General features: G+C 42.4%; 1 protein-coding gene across 1 annotated transcript in view; it reads left to right on the forward strand.

Moving 5' to 3' along the window:
• LOC140725661 (uncharacterized) overlaps positions 1-23,111 on the forward strand; it is a 213,952-nt gene that overhangs the window by 144,544 nt on the left and 46,297 nt on the right. The window contains exons 33-35 of the mRNA XM_073041425.1: positions 25-114; positions 9,559-9,693; positions 21,928-22,026. Of these exons, the coding sequence (XP_072897526.1) occupies positions 25-114; positions 9,559-9,693; positions 21,928-22,026 (324 nt within the window). The remainder of the gene's footprint in view (positions 1-24; positions 115-9,558; positions 9,694-21,927; positions 22,027-23,111) is intronic.

Below are 23,111 nucleotides of genomic sequence, written 5' to 3' on the forward strand. Positions count from 1 at the left end.
TACATTGCTTTCATCTTCAAACAGGACCCAAGGGTGAATCGGGTATTATGGGAGAGCCGGGGACCGCAGGGTTAACTGGTCCTCGAGGACCTCAGGGCCCAAGTGGAGACAAAGGTAAATGGCAGAAGAGAGAATAATTGCGCTTCAGGGAGAACATTGCACCGATGTAACGCTTTGTTCAAAATGTTTCACAACTTTTCATGCAACGAGTTGTTTTATAAATGTGGTGACTGGTGGTAAGTTGTTATTAGAATCTGAGGGTCATAATCACTGGTTCAGTGTAAAGTGGTCATGCATGGTTTAAATAGGATGGTATTTAAGACCCATAATGTAACGTATAGATCTATTTCTTTAGAGCAATGACTCCCCTTAGCACTACGTGTGGACTGATAACTTACCTATGTGCATTGATCTGTTGTCTACACATGCACGTTGTCTCTCTCTCTCTCTCTCTCTCTCTCTCTCTCTCACTGCTGTGTGAATATAACAGTTAAAGCCACCTCCCATGTGTGTGCACTTTTATTTAGCTGACATATAGTTGCACAACAAGTATGAAACTGAATGTCAGAGAATATCAGCAACTGCACCAACAGTTACAGGATAATTATGGGATGAGACAGTGAGAGGAAAGAGTTAAGCAGTACTGAGTATGCTGTCACTGACACTAACAGAGGGACACATCAGTAACTGCAAAGTACACAGTGAAAGACATACAACCAGCAAAGTTTAAATGAAAGTAACATGGCAATGGCTTTAGTTGGGAAATTTGATGAATTTGATAGTGCTAATGAAGGCTGGGAGTCGTTTATCAAGAGCGTTGAACTGTATTGTAAGGCAAATGACATGGATGAGGAAAAGAAAGTATCCACACTTAATAGGTGCTAAAACATACAGGCTTTTATGCAACTTCATAATTCCTGAAAAGCCAGCAAGCAAGGTATCGGACGAAATTGTTAGAGGGAAAAAAAACGCTTGAGCACCTAAGCCGCAGGTAATAGCTGAAAGTTATAGATTTTACAAAAAAAAGGTCAAACGATGAAAGCACTGCAGAACTCATTGCAGAACTGTACAAACTTTCCCAATACTGTGACTTCAGAGATGGACTTTCTGGTGCATTAAGGGACAGGTATGTATGTGGCATGCTTAGTCAAAGCACCCAAAAGAGGGTTAAAGAGAGACCTAACACTAGAATGGGCATTCACCATTGCAATATTGCTAGAGACTGCGGCAAAGGAAGCAGCACAACCACAGAAAGAGGTTAGAATGTGAAATGCACACAATGTCCCTGAATGGTGCAAAAACCCAAAGATGTTATTGATATGGCAAATCCTCCCATGATGCAAACGACTGTTGGTTCAAAGAACGAGCTTGCAGAAAGTGTTACAGAAAGAACATGCAAATTAGACAAAAAGCACAACCAAAGAGAAAAAGCCACACAGAGTGAAAAGTTTCAAACACAAAACTAAGCAAATGCACTAAGTGACTGAATGTGAAACAGAATCAGACAACACAGAGTCTGACAAAGTTGAGCTGTCACGCTTAGAACTGCATACTGTTACTGAATCAGATCATAAAATGATATGCATCACAATAGATGTGTCTGGTGTAAAACTGAAAATGGAGCTGGATACATTGTCAGCTTTGACTATAATTTCAGAGCCTGACTACAACGGACTTTTCTAAGCTACAACTAGAGAGGACCTCAGTGATGCTAAAGACCTACCCAGGCAAAAAAGTGCCTCCCAAAGGTAAACTGAAAGTGAATGTGATGTACGAAGGCCAAATACAGCAGCTCAAGCTTTATGTGTTGAGAAGTGGAGGGCCATCACTTTTTGGACATGAATGATTGAGAAAAATCCAACTAGATTTGCACCCAATCAAAGCTCTCAGTGTGGCATCAACAGGCAACAGCAGCCCAGACAGTAGCACTAACCAGAGACTGTCACAGCTGCTTAATGCTAATGAGATGGTGTTTGAGAAGGGGATTGGTAAACTCAAAGGCATGAAGGCCAGAATTGAACTGGATGAAGCAGCAACACCAAGATTCCATAAAGCTTGCCCAGTGCCTAGCACTCTACATCCTGAAGTGGAAGCTCAGCATCAGAGCTTGGGGGTGTCTGGAATTCTCGCCAAGGTTGAGCAGACAACGCCCATTGTCTCAGTGATCAGAAAGGGAAGGCTGGAGCCATTCACATATGTGAGGATTTTTAAGTGAGCATCAACCCGGTGCTGTGTACAGTGCAGTATCCTCTGCCATGAATAGAAGACATTTTTGCATCTTTGGCAGGCGGGGAGAGGTTTTCAAAGATTAACTTGTCACAAGCCTATCTGCAAATGGAGACCAAGAGGTAAAGCAGGAAGTTCCTCACAATCAACACTCACAAGGGACTGTTCCAGTATAATCGATTCGTCTTTGACGTTACATCAGCTCCAGCAACTTGGCAAGGAGCAATGGACCAAGGCTTTGGCACGGAAGAGGCATCTTTTCCGTGTAAAGCGTCTGTTAAGGTTTCCTTTTTGTTTTTTTTTGCCCCTCATACTGTACCATTTAAATAGCTGGGGTGTGCTCTTCGTGCTGGATGTTGGAGAACTGGGAGACCCAGAGTCTCCCGGGGAACTACATCTGCATGAAGTACAACTGGCTGCAGCTCCTTAAAGACCATGTTAGGGATCTGGAGCAGAAACTGGATGACCTTCGGCTTGTACGGGAGAGCGAGGAGATAAAGTTACAGGAGGTGAATAGCTGGGTGACTGTGAAGAGAAATGGAAATAGGGAGTTAGAGCAGAGCACCCCTGTGCCCATTCCCCTCAAAAAAAAAACAAGTATCCCGCTTTCACGAGGAAATCTGCAGATGCTGGAAATTCAAGCAACACACACAAAATGCTGGGGGAACACAGCAGGCCAGGCAACATCTATAGGAAGAAGGACAGTCGACATTTCGGGCTGAGACCCTTTGTCAGAACTAACTGAAAGAAAGAAGTATACCGCTTTGGATGCTTTTGTGGGGGATGACCGCCCGGGAGAATGCTAAAGCAACCAGGTTACAGGCAGTGAGCATGGGTCTGTGGTGCCGAAGGGAAAGAGAGAGAGAAGAAGGGAGCTGTGGTGATAGGGGACTCGATAGTGAGGAGAACAGACAGGAGATTCTGCGGATGTGAATGGGACACCCGGATGGTATGTTGCCTCCCAGGTGCCAGGGTCAGGAATGTCTCAGATCTTGCTCACTACATTTTGGAGAGGGAGGGGGACAGCCAGATGTCTTGGTACATATTGATACCAATGACATAGGAAGGAAAAGCAACGAGATCCTGAAAAGAGAATTTAGAGAGCTAGATAGAAAGCTAAGAAGCAGGACTTCCAGGGTAATAATTTCTGGATTGCTGCCTGTGCCACCCACCAGTGAGGGTAGAAACAGGATGATTTGGCAGATAAATGCGTGGCTGAGAAGCTGGAGCAGGGGGCAGGGCTTCAGGTTCTTAGATAATTGGGATCTCTTCTGGGAGAGGTATGACCTATTCAAAAGCGATGGGTTTCACCTGAACCTGAGGGGGACCAATATTCTTGTGGGCAGGTTTGTTACAGCTACTGGGGAGGGTTTAAATTAACTTGGCAGGGGTGGGAACCAGAGTGAAGGGACTCAGGATAGGATAGATGGTAAAAATTAAAGATAGCGTGCAGTCAGATTGACAGGAAGGGCAGGCAGGTGATGGGACTTAGTTGCAGCCAACAAGCTGAGTATCAAATCGTTAGGGATGCAGAATCAGAAAGGATAGCAAATACGGTACTCGAGTTGTATCTATATGTGCGTAGTATAAAAAATAAAGTGGATGATCGTGTTGCAATATTACAGATTGCCAGATATGATATTGTGGCTGAAGGATGATTGTAGTTGGGAGCTGAATGTCGAAGGTTATGTGTTATATCGGAGGGATAGGAAGGTAGGCAGAGGGCGTAGAGTGGCTGTACTGGTAAAGAATGGCATCAAATCAGTAGAAAGAAGTGACATAGGATCGGAAGATGTTGAATCCTTGTGGGTTGAGTTAAGAAACTGCAAAGGTAAAAAGATGATGATAGCAGTTATATACAGGCCTCCCAACAGTAGCTGGGAGGTGGACCACAGGTTACAACAAGAAATAGAAAAGGCGAGTTGAAAGGGCAATGTTATAGTAGACATGGGTGATTTTAACATGCAGCTTGATTGGGAAAAGCAGGCTGATAATGGATCTCAAGAGAGTGAGTTTGTTGAATGCCTAAGAGATAGCTTTTTAGAGTAGTTTGTCATTGAGACTACTAGGGGATCAGCTATACTGGATTGGGTGTTATGTAATGAACTCGAGGTGATTAGAAAGCTTAAGGTAAAAGAACCCTTAGGAACCAGTGATCACAATATCATTAAGTTCAACTTTAAATTTGATAGGGAGAAAGTAAAGTCTGATGTAGCAGTATTTCAGTGGAGTGAGGGAAATTACAGTGGTCTGAGAGAGGAGTTGGCCAAAGTAAATTGGAAGGAGCTGCTGGCAGGGATGTCAGCAGAGCAGCAATGGTGTGTGTTTCTGGGAAAAATGAGGAAGGTGCAGGACATATGTATTCCAAAAATGAAGAAATATTCAAATGGTAAAATAGTACAACAGTGGCTGACAAGGGAAATCAAGGATATTGTAAAAACAAAAGAAAGGGCATATATCAAAGCAAAAATTTGTGGGAAGGCAGAGGATTGGGAGGTTTTTAAAAACCTACAGAGAGCAACTAAAAAAAAAATCATTATAAGGGAAAAGATGAAATCTGAAAACAAGCCAGCAAAGAATATCAGAGTGGATAGTAAAAGTTTTTTCAAGTATGTTAAAAATAAAAGAAATGAGAGTGGATATAGGACCGTTAGAAAATGAGGTAGGAGAATTAATAACAGGGGACAATGAGATGGCTGATGAACTAAATGAGTATTTTGCATCAGTCTTCACTGTGGAAGACACTAGCAGTATGCCTGATGTTGTGTGTGAAGGAAAAGAAGTGGGCGCAGTTACTGTTACAAGAGAGAATGTCTTCAAAAAGTTGAAAGACCTAAAGGTACATAAGTCACCCGAACCAGAGAAACTACACTCTAGGGTTCTGAAAAAGGTAGCGTTAGAGATTGTGGTGGCATTAAAAATATTTCAAAAATGATTGGACTCAGGCGTGGTACGAGAGGACTGGAAAATTGCAAATGTTACTCCACTCTTTAAGAAAGGAGGAAGGCAGCACAAAGGAAATTATAAACCAGTTAGCCTGACCTCAGTGGTTGGGAAGATGTTAGAGTTAATTGTTAAGGATGAGGTGATGAGTACAAGATTGTGACACAAGACAAGATAGTACAAAGTCAGCATGATTTCCTTCAGGGAAAATCCTGCCTGACGAATCTGTTGGAATTCTTTGAGGAGATTATAAATAGGATAGATAAAGGGGATGCTATGGATGTTGTATATTTGTACTTTCATGAGGCCTTTGACAAGGTGCCACACATGAGGCTGCTTACCAAGTTAAGAGCCTATGGTATTACAGGAAAGTTACTAACATGTTTAGAGCATTGGCTGATTGGTAGGAGGCAGCGAGTGGGAATAAAAGAATCCTCTTCTGGTTGGTTGGCTGCCAGTGACTAGTGGTGATCCTCAGGAGTCAGTGTTGGGACCACTTCTTTATATGTTGTATATAAATGATTTAGATGATGGAATAGATGGCTTTGTTGACAAGTTTGTAGATGATACAAAAATAGGTGGAGGGGCAAGTAGTGTTGAGGAAACAGGTAGTATGCAGGAGGACTTGGATTAGGAGAATGGACAAGAAAGTGGCAAATTAAATAAAATGTTGGAAAATGCATAGTCATGCACTTTGGTAGTAGAAAGAAATGTGCGGACTATTTTCTAAACGGGGAGAAAATCCAGGAATCTGAGATGCAGAGGGACTTGGGAGTCCTTGTGCAGAACACCCTGAAGATTAACCTGCAGGTTGAGTTGGTGGTGAGGGAGGCAAATGCCATGTTAGCATTCATTTCAAGAAATCTATAATACAAGAGCAAAAATGTGATGCTGAGGCTTTACAAGGCATGGAGATGTCATGTGGACCAGTTACACGCTCAACCAAAGTACACACCCGAGTCAATTGCATCCAGCAAGATGGACACATTACAGTCACCGAACTTACCACTCAATGATGATGTCACTGACAGCAACATGACACCAGAAACCAAGAACATTGTCTTTGTCAAGACACCTGTCATACCTGATACCACTCCACAGGTCTTGAAGCGCTATCCTAGAAGAAACAGAGGCTGGATATTTAGTATATTTAGGTTAGTTATGGACCATTATTGTGAAAGTATGTTTATTTAAATATGGTTCGGGAAAGGGAAATTGAATGCTTTGTACATATACAGTTTTATGTTACATTAATCTAAAGGGAAAGGAAGTGTTATGTGTAGATCTATTTCTTTAGAGCAATGACTCCCCTTAGCACTACGTATGGACTGATAACTGATAATAAATATACTTTGAACTTTGAACAATATAATTTCACCTGGGACTAACCAACAGTGTCATCTATTCCAGGCAGAATTGTTTCATGCACAATTTACACATGGGAAATGGTCACAAGGCTGATAAATATAATGTTTGTCGGTTTTCAGCAGCAAGATCATTGTCAAACAAGAAAAAGGCGGCTTGCATTAAATAGTTTCATTCATGCCCCCTTTGGGATGCCTCCTTACCATAATTGCAGTATTTCGAAGTAGGAAATGTTGCAGGCAATTCACACGCAGCAAGCTGTCACCACCATCACCATGTTAATGACTAGGTACTGTTCTAATGGTGTTGATTGAGGGATAAATATTGGCCATTTAGATTCTGTTATAATGAACAGAAATACATTGGATTCACGTGCATGTCACAATATGCACTAGCAATATTGGAACCCAAGTGTGGAGGAAAGAAACTCCGATGTAGAGATGGCAACGAGAGTTTATTCATAGTAATTCCAAAAGAATATTGGTGGCTGGAGTCGAGTGATGCCACGAGGTCTCTAAACTCGGACCCCACAATTAGCGCTAATCAGGTGACTGCTTAACTAATACAAGTAACATGAAATCCCCAAGCCTATCAAAATAAACTTAACAAGCATCAGAAGACTGCATTGCAAAGATTGAGTCACTCGAGAAGAGCACAAATAACTCTAAACCATTAATTACTCTTATTACACAACGATTAACCTATTTGGGTGCTCTAAAAAGCTTGGAGCCCAACGCTCTCTGATACCCCGCACAGGCCCAAAGAGCTCATTACACTTACTTGAAGATTTTGAGAGATGTGCCTGGAAACACGATATCTTCACTCCCTCTTATGTAATAATATGGTGCAGAAGGAGGCAGCAGCCCTATTCTCATGCCATCCACTAGGTTGTGTGTGAGAGCAAATAGATTGCTGCCCCGAAATTCCCTCACATTGTATAGACAAGCACCTAACCGGCTCCCAGTTAATCACCACAGTAGCATGGCTGAGATATTAAATCACTGAATGCAAATTCCAGCTAGGAACTTGCCATCAGTATTCTGTTGAAAGGCTGACAGTGCAATCTTGTCTCTGAAGTATAGAAACTAACTATCAGTTTCATTTGTTCAAAATGCTCAAAGCTGCAGTTCATTCTTTGAACAGCTTTGCTCAAGCACTTAGAAGCAGGGTGATACATTAGGCCTAGGTAACTTCAAAATATAAATGTTCTGAAATCTTTGTACCCGAAAGTAGAATACTGCAAGGAAAAAACCTGCTGTTGAAAATAATTCCATGTTCCCATAAACTGTATCTCTGTTTATCAATATTAAACTTTCAATAGATTTGGGATCATTGGCAGGACCAACCTTTATTTCTCATCCTGAATAATCCTTTTAAATCACGTTAGAGCACATTATGAAAGCACTCGCACAATGGTATTAGTGTTCAAAGACATCTTCAGCCTGCTGCAGTTTGAGGTTCTCACCTTCAGTTACACCAGTTCCCAAGAAGAGTAGAGTAAGCTGATTCAATGGTTGGCACCTAGTAGCACTCAAATCTACAGTGATGAAGTACTTCACGAGATTGGTTACAGCTGCAATTACGTACACAACGCTGGAAGAACTCAGCAGGCCAGGCAGCATCCGTGAGAAAAGAGTAGCCAACATTTTGGGCCGAGACCCTTCATCAGGAATGAGGGGGAAGAGAGGGCCAAAGCCCAGTAATAGAGATAGGGGAGGGGGTAGGGCCTAGAGGCGCCAGGTGGAAAACCAATCAGAGGAAAGATAAAGGAGGGAGGGGATAAGCATGAAGGAACTGTAGAGATAAAGAAGCAGAAAGTTGAAAGGGGAGAGAGGCAGAGAGGGACCTGGGATAGGGGGAGGGGGAGGGAATTACCGGAAATTGGAAAATTCAATGTTCATACCACCAGGCTGGAGGCTACCCAGACAGTAGATGAGGTGATGCTCCTCCCACCTGAGTTTGGCCTCATCTTGGCAGTAGAGGAGGCCATGTATGGACATATCTAGATAGGAATGAGAGGCAGAGTTGAAGTGAGTGGCAACCAGGAGGTCCTGTCTATTGTGACGGACGGAGCGTAGGTGCTCGACAAAGCGGTCCCCCAATCTGCGTCGGGTCTTGCCGATGTAGAGGAGGCGACACCGGGAGCACCGGATGCAATAGACGACTCCAGCAGACTCGCAGGTGAAGTGTTGCCTCACCTGGAAGGACTGTCTGGGGCCCGGAATGGTGGTAAGGGGGGAGGTGTGGGGACAGGTGTAGCATTTACGCTTGCAGGGATAAGTACCAGGTGGGAGTTCTGTGGGGAGGGACATGTGGACCAGGTAGTCGCGGAGGGAACGATCCCTGCGAAAAGCTGAGAGGGGTAGGGAGGGAAAGATGTGCTTGGTGGTGGGGTCCTGTTGAAGGTGGCGGAAGTTGCGGAGGATAATATGTTGGATCCGAAGGGTGGTGGGGTGGTAGGTGAGGACAAGGGGAACCCTGTCCCCGTTGTGGTGACGGGAGGATGATTTAAGGGCTGAAGTGCGGGAAGTGGAGGAGATGCAGGTGAGGGCATCTTTGATGATGCCAGAAGGGAAACCACGATCCTGAAAGAAAGAGGACATTTGAGAAGTCCTGGAACGGAAAGCCTCATCCTCATCCGGCGGAGACGGAGGACCTGGGAATAGGGAATGGCATTTTTGCATTGGGCAGGGTGGGAAGAGGCATAGTCAAGATAGTTATGGGAGTCAGTGGGTTTGTAGAAGATGTCAGTGGATAGTCTGTCTCCAGAGATGGAGACCGAGAGATCTAGAAAGGGGAGATAAGTGTCCGAGATGGACACTTCTGCAATTAACACTATCCACCTATAGAACACAGCTGCAATTAACTCCTGCCTGAATGAGGACCTGGGGCCACATTCACACAAGCTTGTGAAGAGTCCTGGCGTGCATTGGAGGAAAGCTGGAAAGCCTCTGGAGAGTTGGGAGGTGAGTTCTTGCCCCAGGATATCCACTTGCTGACTTGCTTATTGGTCTTTCTATGCAGGTAACAAAGGTCGGACTGGACCAAAGGGTAAAAAAGGTGTGGTTGGAATATGTGGTCAAAAAGGTGAAAAGGGAATGAAAGGCTTTTCAGATGAAATAACAATAAAAGGTGGAAAAGGAGACCCTGGACCTCCAGGTAACTTGCTGCTTTTTTTTTTAACTTTATGAAATGTTACAGTAAATAAAAATATGAATTGTATGTTGACTGTTTTTAGTCACATTGACCAGTCTGTATTTTTAGTAGTGGTTATCTACTGTCATTAGCTGGTAAGCAAGGAATTCTCTTAAAATTTAGGGAAATCTGGGAGAGAATTTAAGATTCAAAGGTCAAAGTAAATGCTATTGTCAGAGCACATATATGCCAGCACATACAACCCTGCGATTCATTTTTCTACAGGCATACTCAGCAAATCTATAGAATAGTAACTGTAGAAGGATCAATGAAAGATAAAACAGTGTGCAGAAGGCACCAAATTGTGCAAATGAAAATATAAATAAATAGCAATGAGTAACAAGAACACGAGATAAAGAGTCCTAAAGTGAGATTATCAGTTGTAAGAACATTTCAGTGATGGGGCAAGTGAGTGTAGTTATCACCTTTGTTCAAGAGCCTGATGATTGAGGGGGTAGTAACAGTCTTGAATCTGGTTGTGCAAGTCCTGAGACTCTTGTACCTTCCATTTGATGGCAGCAATGAGAAAAGACCACGTCCTGGCGTCCTGGGTGGTGGTGATCTCTGATGATGGATGCTGCTTTCCTATGGCAGCATTTCCTTTAGATGCGCTCAATGGTTGGGAGGGTCTTACCCATGATGTACTGGGCTAAATCCACTACCTTTTGTAGCATTTTCCACTCAAAGGCATTGGTGTTTCCATACCTTGCCATGATTCAGCCTATCCATACACTCTCCACTATACATCTATAGAAGTTTGACAAATTTTTTGATGTTATTCCAAATCCCTGTTATTTCACCATATCTATAAGAACGAAAGAATCAGACAAAAAGTTTGCAACAGCCCCTGTGAAAAGAGAAGGGGAGGGTAGTTACTACATCTTGTTATTTCATCAGTGGGTCAGTACCAATAGTTTTCAGAATGCATAATGATTTCAAAGCCCATTGTGGGAGTTACAAACACTACTGTGGACTTTAGGAGATCTAAGCCTCATATGGAGCCAGTGATCATTAATGGAGAATGTGTGGAGCAGGTTAAGACCTACAAGTATCTGGGAGTACAGTTAGACGAGAAGCTAGACTGGACTGCCAACACAGATGCCTTGTGCAGGAAGGCACAGAGTCGACTGTACTTTCTAAGAAGGTTGGCGTCATTCAATGTCTGTAGTGAGATGCTGAAGATGTTCTATAGGTCAGTTGTGGAGAGCGCCCTCTTCTTTGTGGTGGCGTGTTGGGGAGGAAGTATTAAGAAGAGGGACGCCTCACGTCTTAATAAGCTGGTAAGGAAGGTGGGCTCTGTCGTGGGCAAAGTACTGGAGGGTTTAACATCGGTAGCTGAGCGAAGGGCGCTGAGTAGGCTACGGTCAATTATGGATAACTCTGAACATCCTCTACATAGCACCATCCAGAGACAGAGAAGCAGTTTCAGCGACAGGTTACTATCGATGCAATGCTCCTCAGACAGGATGAAGAGGTCAATACTCCCCAATGCCATTAGGCTTTACAATTCTACCACCAGGACTTAAGAACTTTTTAAAAGCTATTATTAATGCTTTTTGAGATAGTGATTTAGATGCATATCATATTTTTTTACTGAGTTAAGTATTGTATGTAATTAGTTTTGCTACAACAAGTGTATGGGACATTGGAAAAAAGTTGAATTTCCCCATGGGGATGAATAAAGTATCTATCTATCTATCTATCTATCTACTCATCCACTGGGCATTTTGCATTTTCTGATAATTACACAGCCTTGCTTCAAAAAAAAAGTCCAAAACATATTAGTTAGTGAAATCAACTACATCAATTGGTTGATTCAGATCTTTAGACAGTGCAACCTTTCTGCATTTGCATTTCAGAGAGAACCTGCAGTCTGGATGAATGATAGCAGTCTTCTTCACTGCACAATTTAATTAGCTTCCAATAGAAATCAGGCTTTTACCAGCCTTGTTGCAATTCTCTATCTTACATCATATATGTTTTAAACATTGATGACTGGAAGATTGAATGGCAGAGCAGACTCAATGGGCTGAGTGGCCTACTTCTGCTCCTATATCTTCTGGTCTTAATTTGTATTAAAACTCAATTTTAGAAATCATTCCCCTGTGTTAAAAATATGATTATGTACCACCTACCATTATCTCAAGATGACCCAGTCAAGTGCTTTTGAAATGTATGATAATTTCTGTACAGCAAGGTCCCAAAAGCAATCTATCAAAATTGTTGAAGTTGTTATTAGCAGAGAGACCAAAACAAATTTTCCCAGGACAGAAATGACTAATACAATGGGACATAACTTTAAGGTGATTGGAGGACACTATGGGGAGGGGGATGTCAGAGATAAGTTCTTTACGAAGAGAACGGTGGGTGCATGGAACTCTTTGCCAGGGGCATTTAAGAAAGTCTTAGGTAGGCACATGGATGATAGGGAAATGGAGGGCTAAAAAGGAGGGAAAGGTTAGATACATCTTAGAGCAGGTTAAAAAGTCAGCTGAACATTGTCGGTGGTAGGGCCTGTACAATGCTGTAATGTTCTATGTTTTAAATCACACACATTGGCCTATTTAGACCACTGGTCTTCAGTGAGGTAATACACAAATGATTATGAAACAAAATTAAAACCCATGAGTTTGCTGGCTATATCTTGACATGGAATGAGGATATAATCTGCAAACTCATGTGCTCTAACGTTAATGGACAGAATAGGAATTAACCTGGTTATTCTCCTGTTGGGGGACAGTTAAGTTGTGGGATGCCATAGGAGTTGGTGAAGATGCTCCAATTCTTCACAATCCATATTGTAGATTTAAATGAAAAGACCAAATGTTACACAGTGGATTCTGGTTAATCAGTCTGTCGGTTAGTCAGGGAGCCACTTATTTCAGATATCTCTTGATGAACAAAAACTAATTGAGAAAATTGTCGGGATTCCCTGCATTTATTTGGGACACTATGCTGTTTAATTGGGACAGGAGACTCTTGCCAAACAGTTGCTACCTAGTCCGTCATGTGCACTTTTGTAGCTGTTAGACACTACACTGTGCTCAGAGTGAATTGTTTTTAAACACAAACTTTGTAGTTATATGTGCTCGTGTTGTGTTATCCATTGGAGCCAACAGATGCTGATTAAAAAAGCAGTGATTTTTGACAATTTTGTTTTTTATTTTGACTTTAAAGAAATTGAGACCATTGCCAAGATGTAGGATGCATGAAGGTAGTCCATTATCTGTGTCAGGTGTCTGCACTGATTTTGTTCATTTACAGTCAATCAAAAGAACACAGCAGTGAACACAGGATAAATTCCTCCCTCAATAGCTATTAGGAACCAATTCAGTTTTATAGTACTGTAGTACTATTGGTAGTTTTCCAATATGTACTGTAATTCATTTAAAATACAACTTGTAACTCATAAATGGTGGTTTGTCTTTTTTTTAATACCTTTTTAACTTCAGCTAATTGGGGTAGCCGCTTAATTGGGCCAACATATTCTAGTCCCAATATGTCCTAATTAACTGGAATCTAATGTATTGCCATATTTGGTAATAGAACAAAGATAGATGGCAGTGTGAGTGGTGAGAAGAATGCAGAGAGGATTCACAGACTATAGACAAAAATGAATAAGCAAGGATGTTGTACAGTATATAATATTGGCAAATGTGGAATCATTGACTTTGGCAGAAAAAAAATGGAAAAGCAGAGAAATTTGAAAGGTTGTAAATTTTATAGGAACCTGGATATCCTTATTATGAATCACTGAAAATGAATTTGCAGGTATAGCAAGCAATTAATAAGGCAAATGGTATGTTGGCCTTTATTCCAAGAGGATTTGATTAAAAGAATTAAAGGCATTTAATTCTGTGATTTTATTGATCCCTGGTGGAACTATATTTAGAATATTATGTACTGGTTTCTCTCTATAACCAATGATATACTTGGTAGAGATTTACAGACTGATTCCTATGATGGTAGGTTTGTTGTACAAGGAGAGATTAAGTGGATTGGGCCTGGAACATCTAGGGTTCAGAAGAATGAGAAGTGATCTCATTGAAACTTACAAAATTCCTACCAATCTTGACAGGCGAGATGCAAGATTGCCGTTTTCTCTAGCTGTCATGGTAAAACAAGGAGTCTCAAGAAAAGGGGTTGTCCTTTCATGCGTGACAGAAAAAGAAATCTTCAGAGTCATTGGAATTCGCTGACATAGAAAGTTGTCAAGGTTCAATTCAGGACAGATTGAAATAATTATTAAACACTACTCCTACTTCTACCTCTCTGTAAACACAGAATCTGTGAGGTGTTTTGTTAGAGATTGTTAGAGTTAGAAATGGCAATTTCTGACATTTGCAATGGAGCCGATTTAAGTCCTCTGAATGAGTCTTCCCCAGTCAGAAGCCCTGGATGAACCATGAGATCCTCAGATGGCGGAGAGCCAAATCAGAGACACTCAAGACTGATGTCCAAGAGAGTTATAAGAAGTCCAGGAATGATCTCTGGAAAGCCATCTCACAGGTGAAGTGGCAATTCCGGACTAAACCTGAATCAACAAAGGACGTTCGATAGTTGTAGCAGGGCCTGAATACTATCACCTCTTATAAAGTTAAATCAAGCGACATAGAAAACAACAGGGCTTCACTTTCAGATGAGCTCAGTGCCTTCTAAGCTGGCTTTGACCATCAAAACATAGAGGAACTGTTGTAAAAAAAACCTCATAACAATGATCAGTGAGGCACAGAGAGATCCCCATGCCACATTCTTTTTCAGTAACTCCATTAAAGGAGCTGCCTTAGTGGAAAACCCATCAATGTGATCCCTACAGTATTCTAAGAGCCCCAGAAATGACCACAACCCTTTCAGGTTTCGGGAAATATGCAGTTTCATAATCGATTCTACTCTTCGTTTATCAATTTCTTCTTTTCCTGGTGTCAAGGTCATTCCCAAATAACTAACTTCTTGTTTCATCACCTGTACTTTTTTAGGGTTTACCTTTAGTTCCAATGCATGTAATAATTGCGGCAGTTCTGTCAGTAGCTGATAATGTTCCTGCTTAGTTTCAATCTGCAGGACTAGATCGTCTACATATTGGACCAACCATTCAGGCTTTGAGAACCGTTTTAACCCTACCCCTAAATGCTGGTGAAATATAGATGGGGAATTATGGAACCCCTGTGGTAGGGCAGTCCATGTATACTGCTGTCCCTGAAAGGTAAATGCAAACTTGCATTAGCACTCTCTTTCTTGTGGGATAAACCAAAATCCATTACTTATGTCCAAAACTGTGAACCATTGCGCTCTTTCATTCTGTTTGACCACTGTCTCCGGGTTAGTTGCTATAGTTGGGGCTGTTAACGAGTTACTTTATTCAGCTCTCGATAGTCTATTGTCAAACTCCAACTACCATCTGGTTTCCTCACTGGCCATATGGGTGAGTTGTTAGTGGAGGCTACTGGCCTCAGTACGCCTTGTTGTACCAAACTCTGTATTACCTTACCCACATATTCCTCAGCCTTTTTTTGGAAACCCATATTGCTTCTGTGGTTTGATAATAGACAATAGACAATAGGTGCAGAAGTAGACCATTCGGCCCTTCGAGCCTGCACCGCCATTTTGAGATCATGGCTGATCATCTACTATCAATACCCGGTTCCTGCCTAGTCCCCATATCCCTTGATTCCCCTATCCATAAGATACCTATCTAGCTCCTTCTTGAAAGCATCCAGAGAATTGGCCTCCACTACCTTCCAAGGCAGTGCATTCCAGACCCCCACAACTCTCTGGGAGAAGAAGTTTTTCCTTAACTCTGTCCTAAATGACCTACCCCTTATTCTCAAACCATGCCCTCTGGTACTGGACTCTCCCAGCATCTGGAACATATTTCCTGCCTCTATCTTGTCCAATCCCTTAATAATCTTATATGTTGCAATCAGATCCCTTCTCAATCTCCTTAATTCCAGCATGTACAAGCACAGTCTCTCTGACCTCTCTGCGTAAGACGGTCCAGACATCCCAGGAATTAACCTTGTGTATCTACGCTGCACTCCCTCTACAGCCAGGATGTCCTTCCTTAACCCTGGAGACCAAAACTGTACACAATACTCCAGATGTGGTCTCACCAGGGCTCTGTACAAATGCAAGAGGATTTCCTTGCTCTTGTACTCAATTCCCTTTGTAATAAAGGCCAACATTCCATTAGCCTTCTTCACTGCCTGCTGCACTTGCTCATTCACCTTCAGTGACTGATGAACAAGGAGTCCTAGATCTCTTTGTATTTCTCCCTTACCTAACTCTACACCATTCAGATAATAATCTGCCTTCCTGTTCTTACTCCCAAAGTGGATAACCTCACACTTATTCACATTAAACGTCATCTGCCAAGTATCTGCCCACTCACCCAGCCTATCCAAGTCACCCTGAACTGGGGTCTGGACCTTGTATGCACACGCCGCCAGCCATCTTTCCGCAGTCACACTTGTACCATGCAAATGCCCCTGAGTCCTGTGCAGTGATTTGCTGCACCATGTGATTGTTGCTCATCTCCTCTGGTTTTATCCACATTTCGCCCCTAGTGCATATTCTATCCTGATATTCACCGACTGGAATCTGTCTGTGGCATATGTCATTCATACCAGTTGACGTTCGCCAAATCATGCAGTTAACTGGGTCAAAACAAAGCCCCACTTTGGCCATGTAATCCCTCCCCAGTATATGTTCCTGCTCCCGGGGTCATTCAACTAGCACTATAATCTCCAATTCTAACTTCCAAGGGTGCACTGACATGTCCCACCTGTGAATGTCCTGTAAATCCACTTAAGGTAATTTTACCTTGTATTTCCCAGTTTGCGTTAGTTACATTAGTGGTGTTGACAGTGGTTCGGGATCCTCCAGTGTCCCATAAAAGGTAACAGGGCGGCCTCCAACCCTACCATTCACTAGAGTTCTTGCAGTCTTGTCCCACCTTGTGTCACACACACATGTTGGAGAGGGCTGACACCATCATTGAAGCTCGAGGTACAATCCCCTAGATGGCGATGTGTCCACCACGTTGTTTTGTGGGCTTGTTCTATCTGGCCCCTCCAAGGTCAAACCTCCTTGCTGTACTCTCCCACTTCTCAGGTTTGGACATTCTCTCTTGATGTGACCCTCTTGACCACAGTTAAAGCACTTAAATACTCCACCTCCGTCTCCCTGTTCTCGACACTGTTTCATATCCTCTGGTTTTTCTGGTCACTTGATAGTGTAGTGGGGTGACATTTGGAGTGGGTCCCCTACCCTCATTTCTCCAGGCAGTTGCCTTACCTCCAACAGGCAGCACTTTCCCATTAGCGCGTTTATTTGGCCTTTGTCTCCTATTCCTATGTTCTACTCATTTTCCTCAGTATCCATGCCTCATTATGTGTAGGTTCAGCGGGATCAAACATTTCTAATACCTTTTTAGATTCATCGGTGGAGTGAGACACCAATGTCCTTCTCCATCTATTGGAGGCCTCCGGTCATAAATGGTCTCCGTCTAATGCTGTTCCATAAACCCGTTGGAACACAGTCCATAAATGGGACACAAACACAGTGGGATGTTCACCTCTCCTCTGGTAACACTTGGCTAGCACCTCTACTGGGTCCCCTCTGTTAATACCCATAACAGACAATTTTACTGTCATTAATTCCTCATTTGTTCCCCCACCTTGTTGTGTATCTGGCAAAACTGAATGTATATTTGGACGTAAACACATTATAATCAGTTTCCTTTCCTGGGTGCCATCTAGGCCGTGTATTATTCTCTGACGATTAGTTGCTTGAAACAGTTCCCAAGGGTCATCTCCAAACCCACAAATCCCGATATCTTTGGCAATATCTCTGAGCTGCTGTACTCCAAATGGAGTAGTATATGTAATATTCTGGGTTTGATTTCCTGTCCCAGCTCCTCCCTCTCTAATAGTAATTCGGAGGGCCAGTGTCACTATTGGCACTGACGATTCCTTAGCATTGTATGCGGGCAGAGGATCCTCAGGAAAAAGCACTTTGTCATTATCACAACCATATCTAGTCTTATCATCTGCTAAATCGTTCCAATCTATAATCTGCATATTCACTCTCCTCCACTCGTTCAGATCCAAAAGCACATATTATTCCTCTCTGTAGGGCAAGTTGGTCCTGCAGCTTTTGTATCTGCTTTAAACACTTATGATCACTAGTATCACTTCCCTTTTCAGAAACTGATTTCTGTATCACATTTATAGCTGCTATTAAATCACCGCACTATTTCTTTAATTTCTCTAAGCAACACACACAAAATGCTGGTGGAACGCAGCAGGCCAGGCAGCATCTATAGGGAGAAGCACTGTCGACGTTTCGGGCCGAGACCTTCCTCTGCCTGGCTCTTGGTTAAACTAGTTTCTTCCTGTTTACTTTGTTCTTTAGCCAGTTTCTCGCAGTTCAACTGAAATTGATTCATATGCACCAACTCCATACTTCTTTGTCCCTGTAAATCTAACATCTTCCTTGAGGATTTCTAACTCCTTTCGGTGCATTCTGTTTTCATCTTCTAACTTCCCTCGCTCGGCGTCAGGTTTCCTATCAACTCCTTAATGAGGCAGGCAACTGCTACTGGCTTAAGTTTCTTATCTGACCATTTCCCTTTGGCAATTTTAAAACAAGCTTCGCCGCCTTCACTGCTGGTGTGTCCAGCATACTCCCCGTATTGAGACCTTTTCCCCAATACGTACTTCTGGAGTAATCCCCTCCAATCAAAACAATCCAAGTCCTTCAGACTTGCAGAAGTCCCTGAATTCTTCATCCTGGGTCTGTACTAACTAGCTACCCAGCCCCCCGATCTCTGTTTCTCACCCACGTGGTCCGGATCGAGTCTCTTGCTCACTCAACAGGAGATATAACCTCGAGGCCACAACAGGGATACCAATTCTGTTGTAAAAAAAATACTTATTATAACGATGATTAGTGAGGCACAGAGAGATCTGTGTTTACTGACAAGTACCTTTATTGCTTAAACTAACAAAACGTGAATTCATACACTAAATACCTTGTGTGCACACCCGCTAAGTATCCCTGATTCTCCTGAAGAGTCAAAGAATAGCAAAGGTATTACCCCGGCAAAGGAACCTACACTGGCCAGACATTCCTCATGTTCCCGATTCACTCACCACGTGTTACACGCAGGGTTGCTCACACTCGTATCTGCGATGGTTATTCTTTGAAGTTACCACTACAGCACACACTAGCCATCCACTTTTATATCCATTCCTTATCAATCCAAATATCGCATTCCAGTGTCATTGGCCACAGGTCATGTGTCTGACCTTTTACACCTTGTTATTGGCTCTGCTTCAAGTCAGTATCCACTTATTGCCCTCTTCCCATCAAGTAACCTATGGCTGTTTCTTCTCAATCAGCAACAAGCTTGAACACTCCAGGCAGGCACCAACCCCAGCATTCACAAACCTACATGTTATACGCAACCAAAGAACATCTCACAAATAACTTCTTATTTGGAAATGACCCCTAGTCTGGCAGATTACCTGAAGCATCATTGTGTCTTCTCTAAAACATTGATCTAGCCAAGCATGTCAAGTTCACAAAATGGAGAATATGGTGTCTTCACAAAATGGCAGCCCCCATCCCCAAGCATGCAGCAAGCACAAAGACAATTAGTCTGTCTGCTTCCATTGTCTTTGATTCATTCAAATTCACTGATTTGTAGGCTGTCATTCTTTCTGGCCAGCAGAACCATCATGAGCTCCCACAGCATCCAATGATCCTATGATTTCAGTCTCTGTGGTCAACGTGTAGGCAGCCTTCAGCAGGCCGAACCCATGAAAAGTACACGGCCCAGATAGGGTACCTGGCCAAAAACTAAAGGCCTGCGCTGATCTACTGGCTGAAGTGTTCACTGCAATCTTTAGTGTTTCGTTTCAACAGTCTGAGGCACCCACCTGCTTCAAGCAGTCTTCAATTATACCGGTGCCCAAGAAGAACGTGGTGACCTGCCTCAATGACTATCACCCAGTAGGACTTACATCCACAGTGATGAAGTGTTTAGAGTGATGAAACATATCAACTCCTGCTTGAGAGCGACTTAGATCTGCTCCATTTTGCCTACTGGAGAACAGGTCTACAGCAGGTGCCATCCCATTGGCTCTTCACTCCACCCTGGAACATCTGGACAGCAAAGATGCTTACATCAGGATGCTCTTCATTGACTACAACTCAAAACTAATCAATAAGCTCCTTGACAGTGGCCTCAATGCAATTGGATCCTTGATTTCTCCCACTTGCATTCCCCAGTCAGTTCATGTTTGGCAATAACATAACCTCCATGATTTTCATCAGTACAGTTGCATTGCAAGGCCGTGTGCTTCGCTCCCTGACTGTGTGGCCACGCACAGTTCCAGAACCATATTCAGGTTTGCAATGACACCACCATCATAGGCTGAATCTACATATTGGATGGAGATTGAAAATCTGGCTGCGTGGTGCCATAACAATAACCTCTCACTCAATGTCAGCAAGACCAAGGAGCTGATTATTGACTTCAGGAGAGTGAAACCAGAGGTACGGAGTCTCATCAGAGGATCAGAGATGGAGAGGGTCAGCAACTTAAAATTCCTCGGTGTTGTTATTTCGGAGGACTGGTCCTGGGCCCAGCACATAACTACGGTAGCACTTCTACTTCCTTAGCAGTTTGCAGACATTCGGCATGACATATAAGACTCTGACAAACTTCTATAGATGTGCAATGGAGAGTATATTTCCTGGCTGTATCACAGCCTTGTATGGAAACACCAGTGCCCTGAATGAAAAATCCTACAAGTAGTGGATGTGGCCCAGTCCGTCATGGGTAAAGCCCTCCCCACCATTGAGCACATCTACATGTACCGTTGTCACAGGAAAGCAGCATCCGTCATCAGAATCCCCACCACCCAGGTCATGCTGTCTTCTCACTGCAGCTATCAGGAAGAAGGTACAGGAGCCTTGGGACTCACATCAAGCTCCTGAACCAAAGGGGATAACTTCACTCAACTTCACTGGTCCCATCAATGAAATGTTCCCACAACCAATGGATTCACTTTCAAGGACTCATCATCTCCTGTTCTCGATATTTATTGCCTATATATTTATTATTATTATTATCATTATTTCTTCCTTTTTGTACTTGCACAGTTTGTTGTCTTTTGCACATTGGTTGAACATCCAAATTGGTGTGGTCTTTCATTGACTCTATTATAGTCATTATTCTGTACATTTATTGATTATGCCCACAAGAAAATGAATCCCAGGGTAGTATTTGGTGATAAATATTTACTTTGATAATAAATTTACTTTTAACTTTAAGATCTTAATGAGCTTCATTGATGGTAGCAATTATACTTAAAAACTCTTGCACTTGATGGATGATTTGAAGTTCGCTTTATGGTCCATTGAGAATCTACCATTTATTACCAGAACTTTACTCAAGAACTATTAAAAATTCATGTTTATAACGCTTCAGTGCAATTTTTAGTTTAAGGGCCATTCTCACACATTATCACATTGTAAGAACTCCAAAATAAGGGACCTTTTGTTTTCCCATTATTCTCTTCATATTTCACTATTATGTTTAAAAATAATCATCTTTCTAATAAAAATGGTCTTGTGATTTGACTTAAGATAGATCTGCAGAACAACTCTAGTCTGTTGTTAGTTTTGTATTCGAGCTTCCTCATATCATGCTATTTAACTCAAATGAAGAGATACTGGGGGTTTCCTTGACTTTGTGTGACAGTGTAAAATGAGTGATAACAAGTCAGCAACACATCTTCTATCTCTCTCAGTCTTTTGTCTCCATCATAGTCAAAGCCATTAACCACTAAGAGTGGCAAATCAGAGCAAGTGAGTGGCCACTGCACTTTTTATACTGTCAAATTTCCCATTACTCCAAGTGAACAAAGACTGCACTTTTCCAAAAGAAAAATAAATGGTGTGTTACCCCCAGTACCAATACGTTTTACCACACAGCGGCCAGATTAAAAACAGCAAAGCAGAAGACCTGGATGTAGACTACCTATAGGATGTACAACTGCAACTGCTCTTGCCAGTTAACGAAAGTTGATTTAAAACAAATTAATTTTAAAGTGGAGGGAGGTCTACAAAAGGATAAGGAGGATGAAATATGAGGGTGGAGTATAACCAGTTATGACTTCTCCTTCCCAGGACTGGATCAAGGACCGGGACCAAAGGGTGATACAGGTTGCAATGGTAATCTGGGCCTGGAAGGTAAAGAGGGAATGCCCGGACTTCCAGGTTCTGAAGGTACCAAGATTCAATTACAATTAAGCACTTATTACTAAATTGCAATATCGTTGTGCTAAATTTTGCTTCTTTTAACCTAATGGAAATGCAAACTTATCATGAAGATATCATTAACCTGGAAAGGACATGGAAAGGATTAACGATGTTACCAGAACAGGAAAGCCCGCGTTATAAGGAGAGTAAGGATGTGGAAGCTTTAGAGAGGGTTCAGAGGAAATTTACCAGGGTGCTGCCTGGACTAGAGGGCATGTCTTATGAGGATAGATTGAGCGAGCTCAACTTTTCTTTTCTCTTTGGAGAGGAGGAGGATGAGAAGTAACTTGATAGAGGTGTACAAGATGATAAGAGGCCATAGATCAAGTGGATAGCCAGAGACTGTTTCCCAGGGTGAAATGACAAATATCAGAAGGCAAAATTTTAAGGTGATTGGAGGAATGTATAGGGGTGATGTCAGAGGTAAGTTCTTTACAGAGAGAGTGATGAGTGCATGGAATGCTGGGGTGGTGGTGGAGGCAGATACATTAAGGGCATTTAAGAAACTCTTAAATATGCTCATGGATGATAGAGAGATGGGGGACTGTGTAGAAAGGAAGGGTTAGATTGATTTTAGTAGGTTAAAAGGTTAGCACAACATTGTGGGACAAAGGGTCTGTACTGTGATGTAGTGTTTCATGTTCTTTGAGAGACTCAATTAGCTGAGATTGGGTACCCTACTGTGTGGGAGGCTGAGGGGTGACATTATAAAAGTACATAAAATCACAAAGGGCATAGATAAGGTGGAAGGTCACAATCTTTTTCCCAGGGTAGGGGATTTGAAAACAGAAGGCATAGGTTTAAGTTGAGGCAGAAAGATTTAAAAGGGCTTTGAGGGGCAAGTTTTTCACACAGGAAGTTGTGGCTTTGTGAAACAAACTGCCAGAGGAAGTGGAAGAGGCAGGTACACGTACAACATTTAAAAGATATTTAGACAGATAGAAAAGAATAACAGGGATATGGGCCAAATGCAGGCAAATGGGACTAACTCGAAAGACATCTTGGTCAGCATGAATGAGTTGGGCCAAAGCACCTGTTTTGAGGTTGTATAA

Source organism: Hemitrygon akajei, chromosome 3 (assembly GCF_048418815.1).
Source record: "Hemitrygon akajei chromosome 3, sHemAka1.3, whole genome shotgun sequence".
Lineage (NCBI taxonomy): Eukaryota > Metazoa > Chordata > Chondrichthyes > Myliobatiformes > Dasyatidae > Hemitrygon > Hemitrygon akajei.